This window comes from Penicillium daleae, assembly GCF_028827525.1.
Source record: "Penicillium daleae strain IBT 16125 chromosome Unknown utg000008l_segment0_segment0, whole genome shotgun sequence".
NCBI classification, from domain to species: domain Eukaryota; kingdom Fungi; phylum Ascomycota; class Eurotiomycetes; order Eurotiales; family Aspergillaceae; genus Penicillium; species Penicillium daleae.
Genome location: NW_026623156.1, coordinates 6,961,374 through 6,977,076, shown reverse-complemented (window position 1 = coordinate 6,977,076; position 15,703 = coordinate 6,961,374). Strand labels below are relative to the sequence as shown.

General features: G+C 52.5%; 6 protein-coding genes across 6 annotated transcripts; 3 read left to right on the top strand and 3 right to left on the bottom strand.

Moving 5' to 3' along the window:
- Nucleotides 1-557: 557 nt before the first annotated feature.
- Nucleotides 558-1,997, bottom strand: N7458_011001 (Zn(2+) transporter YKE4; the record flags this gene model as incomplete). Its single annotated transcript, XM_056914383.1, has 4 exons — nucleotides 558-573; nucleotides 626-1,553; nucleotides 1,631-1,781; nucleotides 1,863-1,997. The coding sequence occupies 4 exons, from the start codon at nucleotides 1,995-1,997 to the stop codon at nucleotides 558-560; spliced, it is 1,230 nt and encodes a 409-aa protein (XP_056763232.1).
- Nucleotides 1,998-2,231: 234 nt separating this feature from the next.
- Nucleotides 2,232-3,001, top strand: N7458_011000 (nucleolar protein 16; the record flags this gene model as incomplete). Its single annotated transcript, XM_056914382.1, has 2 exons — nucleotides 2,232-2,359; nucleotides 2,431-3,001. 2 exons carry the CDS (start codon nucleotides 2,232-2,234, stop codon nucleotides 2,999-3,001), a joined length of 699 nt encoding a protein of 232 aa, XP_056763231.1.
- Nucleotides 3,002-3,238: 237 nt separating this feature from the next.
- N7458_010999 (PEX28-32 family peroxisomal membrane protein) lies at nucleotides 3,239-5,001 on the bottom strand (the record flags this gene model as incomplete). The annotated part of the gene is made up of 3 exons (XM_056914381.1): nucleotides 3,239-4,559; nucleotides 4,636-4,767; nucleotides 4,841-5,001. 3 exons carry the CDS (start codon nucleotides 4,999-5,001, stop codon nucleotides 3,239-3,241), a joined length of 1,614 nt encoding a protein of 537 aa, XP_056763230.1.
- An 807-nt stretch (nucleotides 5,002-5,808) lies between these two features.
- Nucleotides 5,809-10,291, top strand: N7458_010998 (putative protein kinase; the record flags this gene model as incomplete). Its single annotated transcript, XM_056914380.1, has 3 exons — nucleotides 5,809-5,908; nucleotides 5,970-6,165; nucleotides 6,277-10,291. The coding sequence occupies 3 exons, from the start codon at nucleotides 5,809-5,811 to the stop codon at nucleotides 10,289-10,291; spliced, it is 4,311 nt and encodes a 1,436-aa protein (XP_056763229.1).
- An 857-nt stretch (nucleotides 10,292-11,148) lies between these two features.
- On the top strand, nucleotides 11,149-12,611 carry N7458_010997 (endoplasmic reticulum-Golgi intermediate compartment family protein; the record flags this gene model as incomplete). The annotated part of the gene is made up of 3 exons (XM_056914379.1): nucleotides 11,149-11,236; nucleotides 11,386-11,964; nucleotides 12,103-12,611. The coding sequence occupies 3 exons, from the start codon at nucleotides 11,149-11,151 to the stop codon at nucleotides 12,609-12,611; spliced, it is 1,176 nt and encodes a 391-aa protein (XP_056763228.1).
- Nucleotides 12,612-12,988: 377 nt separating this feature from the next.
- Nucleotides 12,989-15,097, bottom strand: N7458_010996 (uncharacterized protein; the record flags this gene model as incomplete). The annotated part of the gene is made up of 3 exons (XM_056914378.1): nucleotides 12,989-14,212; nucleotides 14,268-14,975; nucleotides 15,041-15,097. 3 exons carry the CDS (start codon nucleotides 15,095-15,097, stop codon nucleotides 12,989-12,991), a joined length of 1,989 nt encoding a protein of 662 aa, XP_056763227.1.
- Between the last annotated feature and the right edge of the window lie 606 nt (nucleotides 15,098-15,703).

Below are 15,703 nucleotides of genomic sequence, written 5' to 3'. Positions count from 1 at the left end.
GTCTTTGCTAGCAAGGAGGAGACGTGCCTCTTACATCAAACACTACATTCCGCGGCATCTTTGTTTTCTCGCAGGATTCTTTGTTTTTCTTTTATCTTATTTTCTCGATCTGTCTTTCTTGAAAGTCTTTTCCCGCGTACTTCGTTGAATATCTTGCCCGAGGGGCACCTGAATCTCAATGTCCTTTCTCGTGTGAGGACAGACTTGGCATTGGACTTGGTTGGGAAGTTTTTTCCAGGGCAGTTTTTGATGTGGCGTTAGGAGTCTTTTCTTGGGCTGGTTGTGGGGCCACTGGTTACAATGGTGGTCTGCGTCAAATCAGCTAGATGGGTGTGAACCTTTGGATCGATAGATGCACGATTGAGAAATGCCATCTGTTCAGATGATTGGTACATTGAGATACTATAGATTAAGGCTCAAGTTACAATGCCAAGCTCTAAATATCAAACGCCAAGACCGGGGCTAAATTCTACTATTTTTACCCCATACAATGGAGCAAAACTATACCCATTACCATTTGGAGTAGTTGTATAAGACTCCAACACATCGCAACTATCTCAATCCCAAGAGATCCTATCACTTAGTCAGTAAAGACACTTGTCAGAAGAGGGGACTGTAGACTCACAAAAGCATAATGCCCGCACCAACAGCAACAGCCAAGAACTGGACAATAGTCTTCCGAATTTCGGCACCCTTATCTTTACCAGTCTCCAACAGCTCGGGGATAACAGCAACAGTACCAACATACAAGAATGTTCCCGCAGTGAAGGGAAGCAACATATCACCCCATTGAAGGCTGGTACCCCACAGTCCAGCGCTAGGGCCAGCCTCCGAGCCGGCGCTGTTACCGCCAAACTCCTGAACAGCGATACCAATGAAGGTTCCCAAGAATGCACCCACGGCCGTGACGAACTGCGCACCCATCGCCTTGCGCTTGGAGAAACCAGACTGAATGAGGAGGGCAAAGTCGCCGACTTCGTGGGGGATTTCGTGGAAGAACACGGCGACAGTGGTAGTTGCGCCGATGGTGGGTGAGGCATAGAAGGATGATGACAGGGCGAGACCGTCGGTGATGTTGTGGGTGAAGTCTGCAATGAGGTTGAGATATCCGCCCAGCTTGACGCTAGGATTGATCTCCTTCTCTGGCGCTGAGGCTTCTGAGACCTCCTGTCCAGACTTGTTAGATTTGCGCTGCTTCAGCTCGCCGCTGGTCTTGCCATTAGATTCAGAGCTAGTTGTGCTTGCGACTGTCGTGTCTGCATGAGAATGGCCGTGGGAGTGGTCGTGGCCGCCCTCGCCGCCCGTGGCGATGCGGAGAGCCTTGTCCATTGCGACAAACGTGAAGAAGCCAACCATGATGCCCAGACCAAGGAGGAGGTTCTTGTTCGGTTCAACCATGATAAAGCTCACATGGTCCGGGGAGTCTTCTCCAAGGAAGATCTCTGGCAGCAGGTGGAACAGGGTGTCACCAAGCAGACCTCCGACGGCAAAGGCGACCATGATTGACAGCGAGGCGGGGTCAATGTTGGGAGGGCATAATGCCAGGAGGAAATCTATCGTTACGAAGAGGATATGGTGAGAATAGCCTTCATTTTATCTGCAGGAGTAGTCGACGACCAAGGAGACATACTAGGGGGTCCGGAGATATACAACGTGGCCAGGAGAGAGTTCACAGCTGGGCTTCCAGGGAACAGCACGGCGAAGATCTTCGAAGTCAGACTCGCAGCCTCCGGCGCAGAAGCTCTCTTGTGCTCATTGAGAGCTTCAACCAAAGGACAATTCTAAATCCAAGTGTCAACAGCTGCAATGGGGGCGTAAAAGGATGTACAAGCTCAAATCGACCCCAGCTCGTGATGTATTACCTGCAATTGCTCCTCAATCTCACCAACAGACAAGTCACCTGGATGAGCAGTGGCAGCAGCCAGCGCTGAGAACAGAAGACACCCAGCAACAAGCGCAAAGCCCGTGCGGCGCGAGGGCATGAACCGCGAAGCCATTGGTGAAAGAATAGACCGCAGCAGCAGAGTGACAACAAGGGAATAAACAGCCCGCGTGTTCAAAGTGCCGCTTATCGCCGTGGTCGGACCACTGATCACTTTATCGGACCCTGGGACAAACATGCCAAGACCCAAGCACCGACGATGATGCAAACACAAAAAAGTTTCGATAACGCCTGATACTGATAATTCTACAATTTTTCCGACCAACCATCCACATCAACAGTTGCAAAGATGGGCAAGATCCTGCAGAAGAAGAAGGCTCGCTCTGGCCTCTCCAAGGCCAAGGCCAAGAACAACCGCCTGAAGAGCGGCAACAAGAAGATCAATGTGCTGGGCAACGCCATCATCGCCCAAAACTGGTATGCGGGAGACAACCTCGAAGAAAAAGGCTTAATCCATGGTCGCATGCGCTAACATTGTTTTCCCCTAGGGATCGCAACTTGACCCTTACGCAAAACTACAAGAATCTCGGTCTGCTGCACAAGCTTAACGCTCCCACCGGCGGTAAAGAACGAATCCCCGGACGCAACGACTTGCAAGAGAAGTCGAACTCGCTCCACATCAACGGCAGCGCTACTGCAGCCGCACAGATCGATCTGGGCGAAACAAAGGTCGAGCGCGATCCCGAGACTGGCAAGATTCTGCGAGTGATTCACGACTACGACGAGATCGAAGTTGCAGGCCAGAAGCGGCGGCGCGATAACCCGCTCAACGACCCTCTGAACGACCTATCAGACAACGAAGACGCCCCTTCCCGGGTTATCTCCGGCTCCAGGGTTGTTCAGCAGTTGGAGCGCCAGGCTGATTTGGAGGGACAGGGCGAAAAGGCCAAGAAGCCGCGGCATCAGAGCAGCCGCGAGGGAGAATGGATCTCGCAGTTGATTGAGAAGCACGGGGATAATATCTCGGCTATGGTCCGTGACCGCAAGCTGAACCCCATGCAACAGACTGGGGGCGATATCCGGAGGAGAATCAATAAGTGGAAGAAGAGCCAGGCATGATATCGAGGAAGTCGTTTCATTTTCAGCATTTGGTTAGGGCGAGTTCGGCGTTTTGATTTTTTTTGGCCACAATTTTCTTGTGGCGGTGGTTATAAAAAGTACCTCTTTCTATACATATTCTCGAGGATGTACTTGAACAGTGTATAATTCCTTCAAACGGAGCAGATATCAGAGCAATCGGTGTCTACTATATACATCTCTTCATGGAAATCTTGGTATCGTAAAGTGGTCGTACATTCAATTCTGGCCCAGCGTCGAATATGTAACAGTGACAGTTCCCGCTGGTGGGACATTCTTGCGCTGCACAATTCGCACCCACCGCCGGCGTCGCCATTCTCCTACTCCAAAGGAAGCAGAGGCTGCTTCCTCCCAATCTCCAGGCGCCTTTGCCCGCTGCTTGCCCTTGGGCGGCGAGGCACCTTTTGATTTGGACGTAGGGGTCGACATATCCAGATCACCGTACGCCATCGGAGTCACTTCCTCGTCATCTTCTTCTCGTGTAACAGATTGCTCAGAGGAGGGGAGATCCCACACCCAGCCACCGACTTGGTCAATGATGGCATGGCCATCGGGGGTAACCCCGGGGAGCTCAAATCCAACACCCGTAATCATACGCTCGACGACCCACTCTCGACAGTCCAAGTCGAGCTCCCACTTCTTGCTCTTCCATCTCCAACCAGACGGAGCCTGTACGTCATCAAAGAATCGGCATCCACGAGGCCGGTCTCCAGCGATGCGTGAGGGCGACAAAGGGTCATATGGCTGCGGGCTGAAAAGGAAATTCTCCCACCCAGACTCTGAAGTCCCCGACGCTCGATGTTGGAGCTCGAAGATCTCAACTTCGCGCTCTTCAGGGTCGGTGTCAAGTGATATTTCTGCCAACTGCTCCAATGCAGACATTGCTACGGAGGGGTCCTTGGGGATTGCGGCTCCAAATCCGCCCTCCTCATCGTCGCCAGCTGTCGAGTCCAAGTCCGATAACCCACCACCCACATCCTCCATTAAACCCTTGACAAAACTCTGCACTTTGGGATTGATGGATAGAACAGCCGCATTCCCACTAGCAAGCATGATCAACTTCAGAGGCAAAAGATGCGCCATGAGGAACATCACCGCTGTAGCAACTGTACCTCCAAGGAAGATGGTCGAGGATAGCTTTTCGTTGGAAAAATTCGTCAGTGGGGCAACTATGCCGATGACTGCATCATGAGCATCTGAGAAGTCTGCCATGACATTCTGGAGATCTCGCATGTTGCGGAAGAAATCCTTCGAGGTCTCCGAGGCTGGCTTTATCGTCTTTGCTGGAGCTAGTGCCGGTCCTTCGTAGGAGTAGTATGGAATGATACTAGAGGTGGATGTAGAAGGTGGTGGAGGATGGCGAGTTATAAACGCCGGCACCATGATAAACAGAAGAAGAACCACCAGGGGTAGAATGAGGACCAGATGGGGATCCAAGCAGATGAAAGAATAGACAAATAAAAAAGAAATAGTGTGGGTAGGTGTTTCCCAACTGAGCAGACGTTCAACTCGAGTCTGGAAGAGAAACACTACGCCGATTCTATACAACATGGGTTAGCTTTCCCCGGTCAAGCAGTCCAGTGATCAATGTATCAATGTCTCGGCTTTCTGCTCACCTGGCATTAAACCGGCGGAAGTTGTTAGACATCGTCGGCAGGCTGAAGGGTGGCCGCTTGGGAGATGCCACAAAGGACCTGTCCTCGGTCCCATCATCCTCGTCGTCGGTGGGGATGATTTGTTGTAGAAGTCTAGGATTGCCACGGTTAGAAAACCAGCGTATCACCATTATAGAAGACCAGTCTGGATAAGGGAGTAAATTACTTGGAAAATAATCTGTCTCGGATAGAGTTCTTCGACTGCGACGATGATCGCGAATGTGCGCTGTCTGGAGAGCCGCTCCTCTCGCGCCTCGGCTTCTTCAAGTCCATCATGGGAACAGGATCGTCACGGTTCACCAGGGCGTCCGGGGTATATTCATCCATGCTGGAAAAAGACCACCATGGTCTATAGGTAGACGGTCAGAGTGAGAGCAACAGAAGAGTAGAAGAGGAAGAGCCGGGGGAGAGGCAGCCGAAGAAGACCGGCGAGCAGTCGAAGCACATGTGCTCTGTCGATGCCTGCTGAATCGGGCAACGGTCCTTTTCTGGGGGTGGGCGGTACCGCGTATGGTCAGATCATCGCCAGCGGGACTGTGATGGCAGGAAAAATGCTGGTAACTCTGGTATGGTATGGTAAAGGCATGCAGTCCGCAATCAGGGGAAGTTTGGACTTGGGACAGTCGAGAGCGGCATGTTTATTCTTTTCCTCTTGTCCCCTCACTCTCCCTCTACTTTGAACTCGCTTTCCCTCTTCTTCTTCTTCTTTTTCATCATTTGCAGCATTTCATCTACAGTCTCCTTTGTTGGTGTTTTGTTGGCGGTGGATCCCCATAGTATCCATCGCGACCGCCTTGTGCTCCTGCCCCAGCAACAGGACAAGGAAAGCTACGCCGAAATTATTTCCCCAGTTGCTGAGCCTAAGCACAAAAAATAACAGCCCACCATTACCTTCTCCTGGCACCGCTCATCGGCCATTCTTCTCGCTTTGCTCCCGAAATGGACCGGTAGCCGCCTCTCGACGGGTCGCGCGACAGTGCTTACGGCTCTTCCTTTTTCTTGATCGTCGAGGACGCCAGCTTTCTCCTGAATGCCATTGCCGTCGGACCCTGACACGTCTGGGTTTCGTCTCTAAGTGGGCGGTCAATTCGACGCGAGTCCGACTTTTCTACGGCCCAAATGGATTCTTGGACAATGCCGACCAAACCGGCGCAGACCACGGGGAGGGGTCCAACGGGGTCAACCCAATCTCGGGGGTCCAATCCGTCTAGACACGACGATTCGGGCTCTGGAGGTAAGGAGATCATCCCTCTTGGGCGCATTGAGGTATATACAGCTGACAAGATTCGTTACAGCAGAAACTCCCGCCCGTAGACGCCTGCAAAAGGCCGCCTCTACTACTTTCCATATGAATCCCTCCACCAATTTCGATTCGCAGTCTTCGAGAGGCATTGCAGGCCCGCGCTCAGGGGAAATGGGAAGGAGAAGATTGTCCATCAGAGGTCCAAAGGCTCCTCAGGGGCCTCGCCCACAGGATGCTTCGCGTGGGAAGTAAGCGCCACTTTTCAATATCCTTCAACCCCTCCCCCTTTCTCGCCCGGACTACAGAGTTGACTTGGGGATAACCACAATCACCAAAAGCTAACCACCCATGATTCATAGCAAACCCTCTGCCCCCTACTTCCACTCCGAGAGTTCTTCAATCGATTCCACAAACGATGCGACAGTGGGTTATAATCTCCGATCTACGAGTGTGGGCAACCTGTCGAAAGCGGAGCCCAGCCAAACCCCTCCAGCGGAGAAAGGGGAATTTCTGGCCCCGATCAGCTTCGATGACTTCCACAACAGCATCATGGCTGAGCCCAGTCTCAATCATTTCCCCATGCCTGGTAACGGCGGTGCGGGATCAGAAAATCGGGACTCTGGGTTGTCTATAAACAGCTCCTGGACGGCTCACAGCTATGAGAGCACTACCTCGGAGCGGGCCAAGGGACCTGCATCTCGCCGGAAGAGCGAAGTCCACCGCTTAAATGGTCAGACTCCTACAAACTCAGGGCTATCAATGGCCTCCGCCAATTCCCGTAGCCGCCGCCAAAGTCTTGCCCAAACCTCCGCCGCGACTGCCGCCAGCACGCGAGGCTCCCGCAAGTCTATAAGCTCAGGTGCCTTCGCGCCCACCAATGCGTCGGCTAGGCGCGCTAGTCTCAGCGCTCGTAAAGTCAGCGTGGACACAACGCGAATGGATGCGAACAACTTCCTTCGCCCGCGGGCACAACAACCGGACCAAGTTCAAGATGAGCCTAAAGTTCCGTCGTCGGTCCGAAGTCTAAAGGCCAAATCTTTCCAACCATCTCCGCGCGAGCCACGCAGTACATTCTTGACGGCAGCTAAGTCCACGGATCATACAAGGTCTTCATCGACCAATGCGGTTCGTACGCCAGTCAAGAACTCCACTGGACTTAATGGCGTGAACACGACACCCTCCTCATCCTCCAAGCGCATGTCTACCATGCCGCACGCGACCGGCTTGGGCGCCCGCACCATCAGTCCTACAGATGCACGACGCATGAAACGAATGTCAATCGCGCCTCCAGCACCACCTATGCCACACACTCCTCCCACGCAGACGGAGCCTCTTCCCACCCGACCCATATCTACAAATCAATCTCCATCATTTATTCCGAGGAAAAGCGTCACCCCTTCCTCTAACCGAACTACTCCTGATCCGAACCGCAAGTCGTATAGCTCTGGACTGTCATTGTCATCAAACACTAGCTACAACTCTGTTCGGAATTCTGGGAGTTCGCTCCAACCTCGTCTGTCTCAGAATTTCTCGTCATCACGTCTACCAACTCCCAAGCCACGTACGGAGCAAACTACAAAGGATTCGGAAGAAGAGGTACCTCCTGTTCCCGCAATCCCTAAGGCATACGAGTCTCCCAAGGGCGAGCTTGATGCGCCAGTCTTTCCTGCGCCGAGAAAGTCAAGCTTGCCGGTCGATATCAGCCTCCTCAACATTGCACGAGACTCAGATTCCGATGCCCACGGCAGTCTTGGTATGAATGGAGGCGACAATGCTGACATCACTAATGGCCGGGTGACGAAAACCCCAGAGTCACGGACGCGAACTTCCACAGTGCTGGGTCGCAAGGGTCTGCAGCCATTGAAGCTGCCCCCTCTCAACTTGCTTCCTCTGGGGACTCCAATGACAACGAAGATTGAGGCATTGAGGGACAGAGAGGCCGAGGAGAGGAAGGCTCACACCCCTTCCAACCAGGTCTTGTCCAAGACACCAAGTACTCCTATGACTGCCTCCAAGGCCAACTTTTGGTATCGTGATGAGGATGACAAGGGCCCAGCCACCCAAGTTCGCAGCAGCACGTCGCACTTTGCGCTTAGCTCCATCTCCACAGCAGGACTGCGCACGGCCAGCAGCACCAGTGCCTTTGGCCCTACAGATACGCCCAATGGTACTCGCAACATCTCACCATACGCTTCGTATACGCTCCCCAAATCCGGCTCCGAGTTCAATGCTCTCCGTCACCAGGCAAGCGGCGATTACTCCAACCGAGTATCCCAGTCCTACAAACTTACTGGGCCTCGACCTCAGACGCAGAGTGCCATTTTCGCACCAGCTTCCGAAAGACTTAGCCAGATCTCGACACCATCTGAGCCTGAAAGTACCACTGTGGTGCCGGCCTCTACTCTAAAAGATCGGATCAATGTGGCTAGACTCCGCAGCAATTCCAAAGCAAATCTTTCGTCTGAAGCTGATACCGACCGCTCCAAGTACGATAACATGCCACCACCGAAGCTTCCGGCTTCTGCAACATGGAACAATTTTTCTTCCGTGACCTCGACCAGCCCTGTTACGAAAACTTCCTATCTCAAGCCTCGGCGCCAGTCCTCCGTCTCCAGTATCACAAAACAGGCTGCTCCTCGGAAGCCAAGTGTGAGCAGCGATCGGAGCCTTCCCCTTGAGCATACCACTACCAATGAATCCATGAGCAGCGACCATTCTCACAACCGTGCCACTAACAACTATGTGTCCTCTGTACACAAGATTATCAACACTGCTCGATCTAGCGCGGCGGCCACTTCGCGCACTGCTGATGCTAGCGTCGACGCAGATACAGTCATCGCAGATGAAGAAATGAGGCGTCTGGGCGCGAAGAGAAAGGACTTTGAGACAGCGGCCAGGCAATTGGATGAACTACGTCGCAAGGCAGGGCCAAAGGATCGCGTTAGTCCCGCTCAGGCGCTTAAGATGGCAAACTTGAACATCTTTGAGCGTGGTGAGATCATTGACTACCGTGACATCTTCTTCTGCGGCAAGCAAAATGCGAAGAAGCATGTTGGAGATCTGCACTCGGGCGCTGCGAACTTTGGCTATGACGACGATCGTGGTGACTATAACATTGTAATAGGTGACCATCTCTCCTATCGCTACGAAGTTGTGGATGTCCTAGGCAAGGGAAGTTTCGGACAAGTCGTGCGCTGCGTCGACCACAAAACCGGCGCTTTGGTCGCTGTCAAGATCATTCGCAACAAGAAGCGTTTCCACCAGCAAGCTCTCATCGAGGTCAACCTCCTCAAGAAGCTCAAGGACTGGGATTCCGAACGCCGGCATAGTGTGGTCGCGTTCGATCAAAGTTTCTACTTCCGCGGCCACCTGTGCATCTCAACCGAACTTTTGGGCATGAATCTCTACGAGTTCATCAAGGCACACGACTTCCGCGGATTCTCGCTCAAGCTTATTCGCCGTTTCACCAAACAGATGCTCAGCAGTCTGGTTCTTTTGCACGCCAAGAAGGTCATTCACTGCGATCTGAAACCTGAGAATATTCTTCTTGTTCACCCGCTGAACTCGGAGATTCGAGTTATCGACTTTGGGTCAAGTTGCTTTGAGAATGAAAAGGTCTATACATACATCCAGAGTCGTTTCTATCGCTCTCCGGAAGTCATTCTCGGAATGTCATACGGCATGCCCATCGACATGTGGAGCTTGGGCTGTATTCTGGCCGAACTGCTCACTGGTTATCCCATCTTCCCTGGTGAGAACGAACAGGAACAGCTGGCCTGTATTATGGAAGTATTTGGTCCTCCCGAGAAGCATTTGATCGAGAAGAGCACTCGCAAGAAGTTGTTCTTCGATTCTCTCGGGAAACCGCGCTTGACTGTTTCGTCCAAAGGACGCCGTCGCCGTCCAAGCTCTAAGGACATTCGTCAAGTTCTCAAGTGCGATGACGAAGCCTTCTTAGACTTCCTCTCTCGTTGTCTCCGCTGGGACCCTACTCGTCGACTCACCCCCCATGACGCCTTGAAACACGAGTTCATCACCGGAGTCAAATTGTCTACTCGGCCGCGGATGTATGCTGCTGTCGCGTCTCCTTCCAAGCGATCGGCTACAACGTCCAATGCACGCCCGCTTCCCGAGCCTCCTGGTGGTACCCTGAAGAGTGCTCGCACTCGCGATATTTCGGGCAGTTCCCCGGTCAAGGGCTCCAGCGGAAAACGGCACTCAACGGTCACCGGTCTGCCGCCATCTAGCCCCGCTAAGCGAGGGTCAAACACTACCACTATCTCAGGGACTGGGTTGCCTCGTGCCTCGGCACGCAGTATCAGTGGGAAGCCAGACCTCGCCACGGCGGCAGCTGCGACGAGCCTTGTGAGTTAAAGATGCTGCCAATCATGCCGGCACTAATCAGGAAAAATATACTGACCAGCAACAGAGGAGCAAATAAGCCGGCTGTTTCCCTTTATATGAGGCCCCTCTGCCATGTCCATAATTATTTCTCCACGCCATCACATGCCCCTTCCCAATTACCCCCTTTACCCCCCTTCCTCGTGTAATCATAATTGCTCTGATTTCTTACTTCTTTTGGTTTGCTTTATTCTCATGCATCAGGAGGTATGTCATGTCAGCTTACGTTGGTCTGGTTCGGCTGAACCCATGGAGATGAAACAGGACGACATGCATCCTATACCCACTTTATGTTCGTTGATAGCATTTGCATCTTGGGCCCTGATATGATTATTTGTGATAGGGTTTTGCGTCTGTGTCCTCCCATTCTCACGTTGGCTTTTCTTGCTATTTGACGACCCCCTTTTACTTCTTCATCAGGACCGCTCTTGGTCCTGCTATTTGTATATTCTTTTTCTTTACATTATTTCCTTGCATCTCTCCTTGAGAGCTTCGCTCCATAACGTTGACACTCATGAGCATTCGGATTGGCAATTAAGCTTGCATTAGCTATTCAAAGACAATTTACCATCATTTGTACATTACTGGCTCATTGACCCTCATTCTTTGAAATCAATTGGTACGGATTATGATTGTTGGTGTAGAATATTTCCTTTGTTCGGCAAATCGAGTGGGAGGGCGATCGTCAACTGGCAGATCGCGGCAATCGGGCTACTTGGCCTCATCGCCTTATCTGACTTTCATACTCCACTTCTCAAAGCCTCCCCCAACTTTCTGCCATTGGCGACATTTGCTTCCCTTCATGTCGCTGTTGGGCTTGCATATTCGCAATGAATGGCTTTGAAACTAAGGGCCTCAATGAGGATACCTTTGGGGAGAAGAGTAGCCTGTCAGGGCTAAAGACCTTCGACGCTTTCCGTGAGTCTATAATCACCTCCCCATCCAAGAACAAGGAACTGCCAGGAACAAGCAGTTACCACAGCAAAATGCTCGTTCTTATACTCTTCTGGTCTCCAATTCATCCCGAACTTACTGTATGAAGCTGACAAGTGCCCTTTTTCTACCAGCTAAAACCAAATCATCCTATACAACACCCACCACCCGCGGCGGCCAATGGACCGTTCTAATCCTCGCCATCTGCACCCTCTTTAGCTTCCACGAGCTCAAAACATGGTGGCGCGGCACTGAACAACACCACTTCAGCGTGGAAAAGGGTGTCTCGCACCAACTCCAGCTCAACCTTGATATAGTCGTCCACATGCCCTGCGACACGCTCCGAGTCAACATCCAAGACGCCGCAGGCGACCGCATCCTCGCCGGCGAACTCCTCCAACGCGAAGACACATCCTGGAACTTGTGGATGCAGAAGCGCAACTACGGATCGCATGAGTACCAGACTCTTAACCACGAGGAGGCTGATCGGTTGAGCGCGCAGGAGGAGGACGCGCATGTGCACCATGTTATGGGCGAGGTGCGGCGCAACCCGAGGCGCAAGTTTGCGAAGGGTCCGCGCATGCGTTGGGGCGAGAAGGCGGATGCTTGTCGGATTTATGGGAGTTTGGAGGGCAATAAGGTGCAGGGGGATTTCCATATCACGGCGCGTGGACATGGATACCGGGAGTTGGGGGAGCATTTGTCGCATGAGAGTGAGTTTCTACCTTGCGCTCATACTTGGTATCATTCAATTGCTGCGAGTTGGATCGACAAGCTATCCAGATCTGTCGATCTGCATTCTATCACTCTATACACTATCCACTCAACATCCGCTAACACTCTATATCTAGCATTCAACTTCTCCCACATGATCACCGAACTCTCCTTCGGCCCTCACTACCCAAGCCTCCTAAACCCTCTCGACAAGACCATCGCCGAAACCGAAGACCACTACAACAAATTCCAATACTTCCTCTCCATCGTCCCAACCCTCTACACAAAAGGCCGCTCCGCCTTCGACGCCTACACGCTCAACCCCGCCGCCCTCGAAGCCCGCTACAACCGCAACACAATCTTCACAAACCAGTACGGGGCAACCAGCCAGTCCGGCCCCATCCCCGAGAGTCCCTACCTGATCCCGGGTATCTTCTTCAAGTATAACATTGAGCCGATCTTGTTGCTGGTCAGCGAGGAGAGGACAGGATTCTTGAGTCTGATGATTCGGTTGATTAATACCGTGTCTGGAGTGCTTGTTACCGGTGGTTGGGTTTATCAGATTTCCGGGTGGGCGGGTGAGTTTATGGGGAAGAGGCGGAGGCAGAGTGAGGGCGTGTTGACGGGAAAGCATTATTCGGATTGATGCGGAGTTATGTTTTTGATTTATTGGATTTGTTGTTTTTCTACTGCATAGTACTGAGTATATGAATTCATTGCATTTGTCTTTTTGAGATAATGGTTCAGTGTGTTGCGCGTATAGCTAGTCCAGTGTTGACTTTTAGACCCTTACTAGTAGACCTTGCACGGCATCATTTACAAGGTTTCTGGGTATATCAAACCAAGGTCTAAGATCATCTCTCCTATACGACAGCATGAGCATTGGCCGAGCATGGAACCTCCAAAACGTGTATTGATGACAAAAATAGTGGTATATAAAACATGAATGCGCCTCCACCCCAAACATACCTCATGCCCTCCAGTTCAATCGGAAGATACATCTGCAGAATACACAACGAACCCTCAAACCTCAAAGATCTGCCCCAAAGCCAAACCAGGACCTTCAGCCCCAGCCCGACTATCAACCAGATCCAGACGCCAGCCCTGCCAATCCCGGAGCTTGCGCTTGATTTCACGCACCCACTCCACCCGCTTACGGGCCTCCTCTTCAGCCTGTGCGCGGGCGAACTCTGCCTCATCGAATTCATCTTCCAGATTCTCCTCCGACAAGAGCTCGAGACTACCGCGGGTAGCTGGGTGCGGTGGGTTCGACGAGCCAGCGCGCGCGCGATTACCACCTGTAAATGCTGCAAAGCCACTAGACAGAACATCTGAGAAGGACGAGTGTTGCTGCTGCAAGGCCATGCTCCGACGGCGCGAGTGATCGGGTCGACCGCCAACTAGGTCGACATCGTCAAAGGCATTCGCCGCAACGTCACCTGCAGACTCGGGTCCTTCGTCGGAATATTGCTGGCCAGTCAGCTCCGAGCGCTTCTCCTTCCAGACGCCGCGACGCAGGTCAAAGTTTTCGCCTTCCAATTCGCGAATTCGGCGCTCAAGACGCTGGCGTTCTTCGTCTTCGAGCTCATCGAGGGCTTCGTCGTCTGCACCACCGGCATCACGCTTGCGCATGCGATCACGCTCCTCACGGAGGCGAAGGTTCTCGTTTTCAATGCTGGCGAGCTTCTTCCGTAGGACCGCGGTTTCTTTCTCTGCTTTCTCACTCTCGCGTAGCCGAGTCTGATGCCGAGCCTCTGATTCTTTGTGAAGATTACCCAATGCTTGGAGTTTCTTGTCCAAGGTCTCGATCTTCTTTTCACCCTCAACCTTCTCATTCTTCAACTCTTCGATCTCGCGCTGCAGCGATTTGATCAGGGTTTCGGTAGATGTCTTGTCCACGCCTTCCTTGACTGCTTTCTCGGAGGCGCGAGTGAGAGCTAGCTTTGTATCATTGAGTTCACGCTGTGACTTTTCGAGGGTGGCCTGGCTCTCTGATAGCTTCTCTTCGAGGGCGGTCACCTGTGTCTCATGGGCGCTCTTCGAGGATGTCTGCGACGTCACCTGGGCGCGCAGATTGGAGATCTCTAGTTCCATGGCTTCAATAGTGGCGGATTTGGATTCTAACTGGCGCACAAGATCCGCTGGCGGCGATTCTGACGTCCCGGGCACGGAGATACTAGCATTGTTGCGGTGTGACCGAGACTGGAGCTGTGAGTTTTGCCGTTGTAGCGAGGCAATCTCCTCTTTCTGCAATTTAGGTCAGCTCAATCCGTCACCAGAATACAGTTTCAATAGACCATACCAAAGCCTCAATACTAGCCACCTTCTCCTCAGCTTGTTTCAATCGCTCCCTCAACTCCGCCCCATCCACACTCGCCTCCCGCAGATCCTCCAACTGGTCCTCCGTCTTGCGCCAGCGAGTCGTCGCATCCGAAAGCTCTTTCTCCAGCCTCTTATTATCCTTCTCCAGTTCCTCAATCTTCGTTGACTGTTTCCGGAACACTTCATGGACGGACTCCCCGTCCCCAGTCAAGGGCGGCAGAGGCTGCGATGGAGACTTGAGGGCGGATGGAGATTGGGCGCTTCCTTGAGATATGGAGGACCTGCGGAACGATGACGAGCGCATCTTCGACTGAATCGACAGGGACGCCTGGCGGCCATGGCCGGCGCGAGGGGTATCCAGACGTGCAGGCTGCGGCTCGGCCTCTGGATCAGGCGGGGTGGGGGCCGAGGGCATGGGCTCGACAGGAGACTCGACAGGTTCGGATGGTTCAGCTGGCTTTTCTTGCGATTCTGGCTCTGGTGGTTGTTCCGGGGTTGCAGTGTCTGCAGGCGTAGGTTCTTGCGGCTTCTCGTCGGCGGGGGGGTCTACTGGAGGGGTAGTCTCCGTGGTAGCCGCAGACTCTTGCGTAGCTTCGACATCTTTAGGACTCTCGGTATCCTTGGATGTCTCCGTGTTGGTTGAAGCCTTCTTGCTGGCCTTCTTCTTCTGTTTCTGGAGCTGCGCTACCTGCAATAACATGGGAGTGGTTAGTGTTGGTGATTGCAATGGCGCCAGCGGCGATGAGAGCGTACCCTTTTCTTGGCAGCAGCGAGCTTCTCAGCTTTAATGCGCTCGTCCTCGTCGGCCATTATGTTATGTTCAAAGGGGTATCAATGGGTGCGAAGTAGTTGTGTCAGAGTGGAATGGAGAATGGACAGCTTTCCCCAACTCGGCGCACGGGCCACCTCCGATGTGTTCGCTGGCGTGATAACATGGGGCAAGTCTCTGTAGATACAAAGCGATACGAGAGATCAAGTCCCATTAAGTACGGAAGTCGATGAAAGAAACCTGTCTTGCATACTTTGGAGCAGGTCTTAGGATTCCACATTGCTGTCTAAATCAGCCATTCGGCTATCAGACAACAGACTCTAATAAACCATCAAATAGACCAAAGCATACAGGACAAAGTCAGAGAGAAAGAGTATATTATTAAATTTATAGACAGGAGCAGAACGGAAAAAGTCTCAGTGTCAGAGTCAGAAGAGGGCGGCGGTTCATATCAGTCTTGTTCGTAACGCCCCTCGTGGCATAAAAAGATATAATGCAGGTTGAATTGCTCCTCGAGTCCCAGGTCCCCAACGCCCCCAGCTAAAAAGACAGTTAAACGATAAAACAAAACCAAATCACCGATCAACGGGACCTGAAAGAATCAAACGCAATCAAGAAAGAAAAAGTCAGACAGGTACACCAGTTGC